Source organism: Microchirus variegatus (assembly GCF_963457635.1).
Source record: "Microchirus variegatus genome assembly, chromosome: 1".
In the NCBI taxonomy this organism is placed as follows: Eukaryota; Metazoa; Chordata; class Actinopteri; order Pleuronectiformes; family Soleidae; genus Microchirus; species Microchirus variegatus.
In genome coordinates this window covers 26569988-26577874 of record NC_139802.1, presented here as the reverse complement: position 1 = coordinate 26577874, position 7887 = coordinate 26569988, and the positions used below count along the sequence as shown (strand labels likewise).

Here is a 7887-nt window from a genome sequence, read left to right as displayed (position 1 = left end):
TGATATCTGCCATAAAAAAAGTAAAAAAAGAAAGTACATGCATGTCTTTGTCTCACATCCTGTAGTACAGCACGCACACGGTGTACGAAACACACACAAGACTCAGGCAAAAAACAACAACTGGGTACATTTCTGAATATCAATGAAAAACAAGTGTTTGATCTGGCAAAAAATGGACCAAGCACACGAATATTGGCACCATGTTCTGAATTCCTCACACACAAACACACCAAAAACTGCATATCTCATTGTAAAGCTTAATAATTGTTTTTTTTGTTTTGTTTTTTTAATCTCTCTTAATTTTCAAAAAACTAGAGGTGAGAATAAAGATTTGTGTCATCCATTTGTTAAAGGTGAGAATACTCTGGGGTGCTAGTTCTAGTGCAATACCTCGCACATTGCATTTTCTGGGACCTCTGCTGCCAAAAAATGAACACGATACTAAAAACGCAAGACCTGAAATGATGACAGAAATCTCCAGCTACTTTAACTCTCATCACATGGCTGCACGGACACAAAGTCCAAACAAACCAAGGTCCACCTGTGTTTGGGAGATCCAGTTACTGCAAGGAACATGGAAACATGGCGACATCGTGTGCAGAGGCAGCAGGTGAGTTTAGTGGTCCTTTATTCCCAAGTGGCAGTGACGTCTCCTCCAAAATTCTGCGTCCCTCAGAGTCTCCTGTAGTGCTCTGGTTCTAGTGGGGAGTGAATATATCCGTGTAAAAATTACTGGAAGCACCACAGATTTTGTTGGATTTTCAGAGCAACGGGTTATTTCCCCCATTGCAGCTAGTAAAAAAAAAAACTGAAAGTATACTATAGTCCCCTCCCCGGCTCCTCCACTGCAGAGCTGATAGATCCTGAGCACCTCGGGATCAGGCTCCTGTTTCCGAAGCGGCGCATCGTTTTACTCCCAACGTCCGTCACTGGGAAACAGTTGCGTGTCCCAGAAATCGTCTACGGGTGTGTGTCTGTTGTGTGCGTGGTGCTTCCTGTGAGCGCTGCTGCAGTGCGTGGGTGCGGGGGAAAGTGTTTGTCAGTCCATCTCCAGGTCCATCAGTTTGTTGCGTGAGCGCGGGGTGTGTGCGGTGTTGCGGCAACAGCACTGCGCACAGATGAGACCCAGGACTAGAGAGAAGAGGCCCACACCTGGCAACACACAGTTCACATTTAATGTCGGGTCATTTAAAACAAACCTCACAGCAGCTGTAGCTTCATTCATTCACTTAAAATGACTGTATTCTGATGAGGGATGGACATTTCTTGAGAAGTGTCCTCCAGTCAGACACACAAATATTGTATTATTTCTTTTCAATTGGCTTTTTATGTTTTCTGAAGACAACACTCAGGTGGAGAAACTGTCGTCTATCAAAGCGATGAGCCTGTAAGTCCAATACTGGTTTAACTCACTGGATCAGATATGATAAAGATATGCATGATATATGATATCTGACAATTTTACTGTCATTACTGTAAGACCCAATATTATTGAGCAGGTTACGAAGTCATACAAACGTAGGTTTTCTGTCAGAAAATTCTGTCTCGCAGTGAGATAAAGCAGCAAACACAACAACGATAACCTTTCGGCTAAATGGCTAAACTCTTCAGTGACAGCATGCACACACACAACACACATAGCACACTCTGCTGTATATAGATTAGATTATACATTCACATTTATAGAAACCTGAACTATCCCTTTAAGGAATTATGAGGTAAAACAATGATGATGATGATGGTGGTGAAAAATAGCTGGAAAAAAAAAACTGAAAGGAAAGTATTTTACATTACCTAAGGAAGCCGATGCACCATATAATAGAGGTAACCGTAGAGAGTCCCACACTAGAGAAAAAGAGGAAAAGTTAAGCATCAAGTGAATGAATTAAAGCTCTAGTATGTAACTTCTGTCACCAAAGCACTGATAGTATCGTTAATCCCCCCCGACATGGGCCATGATACATAGTATAAATCTGATATGATACTCAGTATTGGTCCGATACCAGTCAAAAGCACTGGATTGGATATCGGAAAGGTAAAAATTAATAATCCGGCACAATCCCAGATATATATTGCATGCTTCACTGTGCACAAACTATACATGGATGTAAATACAATCAGCAATTTAGCTGAGTCATGTTGTGGGCTGCTTATTTAAGGGAGACAAATATGTGTGAAACAGTTGGTGAATTATGTTCTTGAAAAGCTTGAAACAGTAAGGAAAGTGTTAACAGCTTCATAGGTTTATGTGCATTTTCACAAGAGTATAATAGTATAAGGGACTGTGTGCAACAATGTGCTTTATATTGTCTATAACATGTATTATAATTGACCTGTCTTTAACATTAGCACTTTACTATCATCCAATGTCACTGGAACTTTATTAACAACTGTGTAAGTACTGTATGTATGTACGTACTGTATATGCATAAGAGTACGTACATATGCGTGTATGTTAGTATGTATGTAGGTACAGTATATGTATTTCCTCATACATTTTAATGTTTATTAAAATGCATTGTCCCTTCATTTAAATAAATAATACAAATAAATAAATAATAACAATGAGATAGTTTAATAGGTCTATAATGACTGAATTGGACTGATATCGGTATTGGTAAAAACATCCGTTTGTGGTATCTCACACGGAAAAGTGATATCTTGCCAACCCTACTCTGCGTCTCCACAGACACCAAAACAAAACACAGCTATACTGAAAAGCATGGAGAGAGTCGCGTGTGGCAAACTCATCTGACGTTCACATTGAAAAGTTACACACTACAGCTTTAATGTGTGCACCCTCCTCACCAGCGAACTGGACAGTAAGGAAGACTCTGGAAGACATCAGCTCTCCAGCCTGAGTCCAGGCTCCCGTTGAAGCTGACAGGTACCAGGGCGTGGCCACACAGTAATACTCCCCACTGTCACTGGAGACCACAGAACACACACACACAGCAGATGTGGATCATTAGAACAGTGCTTTTCCAACCCACTGAGATAAACACAGCTGTTTACCCATCAGTAACCTCACTTACCTGTCTTGAGTGCCAAAAATGTTCAGAAGGTACGTGTGCGTGTCCCTGCGCTCCACTGAGATCTCACTGGACGAGTTACGAGCCTCTGCCTTCACGACGCCAAAGCGGTCGACGCTCGCCACCTGGTTGGTTGTTTGTCCACCGCGCAGTCTGGTGAAAAACCAACGCACCTCATAGGCCAGGTCATCTGAGAAAGACACATCAGAATCAGAATAGCTATTCATACCATTAACCATATAACACCATTGTCGAGCAAATACATTTATATGATTTTCCTCTTCATTATAATATTTTTTTTCCTTAATTTTCCAGTCATTTTAGAGCATTTATATATGGTCCCCTCATGATGCGTTTCCTTCATTTTGTTAAACATGACACAGTTTAAAATAAAATAACACTACTCAAATTTGTCATGTATTGTCATGTTTTGATACATTTTGATGACAAGTACTTTTTATTGGGTGTATTTGTAATCTCGGGTAAAAATCACCCGGCGTTAGTGACGGTGCTTTGAATTTGAGCGATAGTGTTCTGGGGTTAAATAAGGTTTTTTCAAGCAAAACTTTGTCTGACAACATTTAGATCCATTTTCCAGTTGTCAATCACACTGGTGTTCAATCTTATATCATCTATTTTCTTCTAAATGGGAAAATAATTTACAAAACTAATATCATGCTCATCCTAAAAAAAGACATAACACTAATGATTAAGACCATTAACGTCTCAGAAAAAATGTTTATTGATGTTATAAATCAAGTGTCAAATAGAAGCTAATTTTGGAGTCGCCCCCTGGTGGCTATGTATTACATTTTTACTTCAGAATTGGCATCATGAGGACAACGCCCACTTCTTTTTATCCATAGTCGATGGGTTTGATGTATCAGTTGTATTTTGTGTAATGTTGTAATGCACAATTTCTAATAGGCATGGGGTGATTATGAAATGTTGGTAATTTTGTCCAATATTTGGCATTTGTGATATCAATCATTACAAAAATAACAATAATACACACTTAAAAGTGTAAAGCGGATATAAACTTGTTTTTTGTAATATCAGTAAAAGACTTTATTTGGCCTTAATGGGAATTTCACTTAAATCGACTGCTTTACACTTTTAAGTGTCAGTAATACACAGTAAAGTCGATTTACCTTTGGTTCAGACATTGAGCAGACTTATCATTATTTATCATAAAGGTCCAAAAATGACTGGAAAACATTAACCTAGAACTGTATGTTGGCAAGGGTGATTTAAGCCATTCAAGATTATCCTGATAATGGAAGCTCACCATGATGAACCCGTCTGTTCTTTTTTTAACTATGTGTGATAATATATATTGTTCCATCATTAGCACTGCTGGTGTTTCTCCCACAGTCGATAAAAAAAGAATGATGGACTAAAAAAAAGGTGGGTAGTGATAACAAAAGAAAGAAAAAGGGGACCAGAGAGAATTTGTGATAAAATATATTCTTTGGAGAGGGGGCGACTGAGCTAATTATTTCCAAGAAAACGATGGAGGGAGAGAGACAGAGAAAGAGATGCACAAACTAGTCATTAGTCTGTCATGAAGAGAAGGACTATTAACACAAACACACACACAGGTTTGGGTAGCTATTCTTCTTAGGTCTCTGCATTGACTTCCATTCATTTGAACAGCCTAAACAAATATTGTCTTAACGATAACCAGTTAATATCTAAGCTTAACCTAAACCTAACCAGAAATCAAATCTCAAGTGGGACAAATACAAGACCACACACACACGCACGCGCACACACGCGCACACGCACACACACACACAGTGTGACACAATAAGCCTCATGCAGTCATCCTCTGTCATTTTAGAGACAAATAGTGGCGATGGATAAAAAAAAATGAATAAATAAAGGAATATAAAATAACTTTTGCAAATGACAAAGCTGGAAAAGGACAAATGATGAAAAACAATTATGAAAAGGAGGAAAAAAAGAGATGGAAAAGCAAAGGTGAAGGAGGAGGAGGAGGAGGAGAGTAGATGAAGCGAACATAATGATGAGAAAGAAAGAGAGAAGGGGGGGAAGGTGAACTCAGAGTAATGAATCACATCTCAATTTCTCTCCCCCGTTCTCACAAATGGTTTTAATATTCAAGGGCTGCATCATTAAAATCAGTAGTATCATCATCATGATCATCATCATCATCAGCAACAGTACTGACACCATCTGTGTCATGCTCAACTTAGTCCTACTGCCCTTCAGTAGAAAACATGTTACACTCATTGGCCTGTTGTTGTTGCTGTGCTTACTAATTTGTTTCACATTTTAACACTTTTAATTTTTCTTTTAAAATGAGTGAAAAAAAAATGTTTTTCTATTTTCCTTAAAAAGGGTAAACAAATCTTGAGCCAGGTTGTATTTATTGGGTCACCAATATCAAACTTCATGTCCTGTTTAATAAAAGAGCTGATAATAAAGAACAATTGGATTAATGGAAAAAAAGTGTGATTTTTCTACTCCTTTATCACAACTACAGAGGCTAATACTATATAATATATCACCTCATCTGACAAACTGGTATTTTTTAAAATAAATATAGTATACAGTAAAAATAATTATATGTACTTTTACAAAAAATCCATGTAGCAAGTTGCAGCTTACAATTAAACGGTAAATGGGCGTTATTTATAAAGTGCTTCGCTCGCCTTGATCACATGACCACTCAGAGCTAGGGCTGAACGATTATGGAAAATAATCTAATTGCGATTTTTCGTTCCAATATTGCGATTGCGATGCGATTATTTTTTAAAGGTCTTAATCTTCTGTATTATTAAACAAAGACAAGCAATACATCATAAGTATGGCCAATACTATATTACATTAAAAATAAACAGTTCTTTCCTGGAAGACAGACCTCTGTTATGATGACATGAGGTGATGCATGAATAGATGAACATCTGAACAAAAAGTGCTGAGAAGGAACCCTGGTGTTAAAATGAAAGTCAGTCACAAGTCACACAAAGTGCAGATTGCAGATATATATACACACAAATTTATAAAAATATGTGGCTTTACCACACTCAGTTTTTTGACATCTGTGAACTGCTAGACAGTCATTAAATATAATAATAATATTAATAATAAATAAATAAAATATACACACAACCCGTTTTGAAGTGCGATCATATGGCGTAACTAGGGATGGGAATTTCAGACATTTTTTTTTTTTTTTTTTTTTTAACAGCAGCAGCAACAGCAGCAATGCGGGGGTGGAAACTAACTATTCTACAGTTTACTACGTCGTTTTAGGCTCAAAAACGGTCCATTATTGAACATCAAAACAGCGATAATAAAAATGAGGGTAAAAAAAAAAAGCGGAGCAGAGAGTTTTCTCTCCGCTGGCACAGGTGTGTCTCACAGGTGTGTCTCCAGACGACTCAGGTTTTTGAACCTGCGCTTGTTGTGCCCACCAGAGTGCAGGATCTTGACTGGGTGAGATGCCGTCTTCAATCGTGTAGACGGCTTATTGTTGTGTCCACCCCCGTTCTTAACATTAGCGCAAGCTCGTTCTTAACATTAGCGCAAGCTCGTTCGCAACACACGCGCACACACACGCTTGGACACGCACAGTCACTGAACAGCTGTTCGGACAGTGGCCGAAGCTCCATTGTCACCTTACAGACCCGCCCTCACCTATTCCATTCACAAAAACGGGCCGTGACTCGTCCTCCGCAACGCGCGCATGTGAGAGCGCAGGGAGCCTGCATGTGACCAGAGTGCAGCGTCTGTGGTTAGACGATCTCGTTCGATTATATCACATGTTTTACACACACGTCACGTGAACAGCGTATAATCGCAGCCTTTGCGGTTAGAAAATTGCACTTGATCATATCGCGATATTATCGCAAATGCGATATATCGTTCAGCCCTACTCAGAGCTGCTTGACATTTTTCGATCACACATCTTTCAAACAAACTCTGCCATCAGGAGAAACGTGGGTTTAAGTATGGACTGGCAGAGCTGGGAGTAAAACAACTACAAAGGCCAGCAGCAGTAGCACAGTGGCAGAGGAGCTGAACAACGTCTTCACCTGCTTTGAGACCACCACCACACACCTGCACACGTTGCCTCCCCGCAACTGATGGATCAAACCAGCAGGAGCGAAAAAACCGCTACATTGCACTCATTGAAAAGTGGCACCGGAACACCAGCGTGATTATATAAACAAAAAGACACGTCTCAGATTCCAGCGGTACCATTTTTATCACTCTACGACCAAGATTCACGGATCCAGACCCAAAATAAGAGCAAAACAACAACTGACTTTCAAGAAATACAAGCAGAAATGTTGTCTTACCTTTGCTGTTTATCAAAACAAGTTATTTCCACCAGAACAAAAACACTTCTAATGAAGAACTACACTTCCCAGCATGCTTTGGGAACAAATCCCGGTCTTATTGATCATTACAGAGCGACATTAGATCGTTCTGATTAGAGAAAGGCCAATGTCCACACAAATGTGTCATATGCATTTATGTCCTTCTGACTCGCTAGTGAAGTGATTCACACGCATTTGGAGACCGGGGTCTGATTCTACCGGTTCAGATGTTTAAAACGAGCTGTCAATCATCCTAATTGACCAAGGTAAGCCAGAGTTATGGCGCTGCGTAACTGAAGATGCTGCAGAGCCACAGAGTTGTTATTACGCACCGCACAGGAAGCATCGATTTACAGCGAGTTATCTTTTTTTTTTTTTTCATAACATGTTCTTTTAAGACCTGTAGTGACATGTAAATAAAAATGGGTTTTTAATAATTAGTACCTAAGAAATCTCAAATGGCACAGATGGTGCCAAACTGAATTCTGTCTGATGTAGGCCTA

General features: G+C 39.3%; 1 protein-coding gene across 1 annotated transcript in view; it reads right to left on the bottom strand.

Annotated features, from left to right (window-relative positions):
* Window positions 1-1039: 1039 nt before the first annotated feature.
* ptgfrnb (prostaglandin F2 receptor inhibitor b) overlaps window positions 1040-7887 on the bottom strand; it is a gene marked incomplete at both ends in the record, with an annotated part of 92095 nt that continues 85247 nt past the window's right edge. The window contains 4 exons of the mRNA XM_083896473.1: window positions 1040-1152; window positions 1795-1845; window positions 2809-2927; window positions 3036-3222. Coding sequence (XP_083752599.1) covers window positions 1040-1152; window positions 1795-1845; window positions 2809-2927; window positions 3036-3222 — 470 coding nt within the window. The remainder of the gene's footprint in view (window positions 1153-1794; window positions 1846-2808; window positions 2928-3035; window positions 3223-7887) is intronic.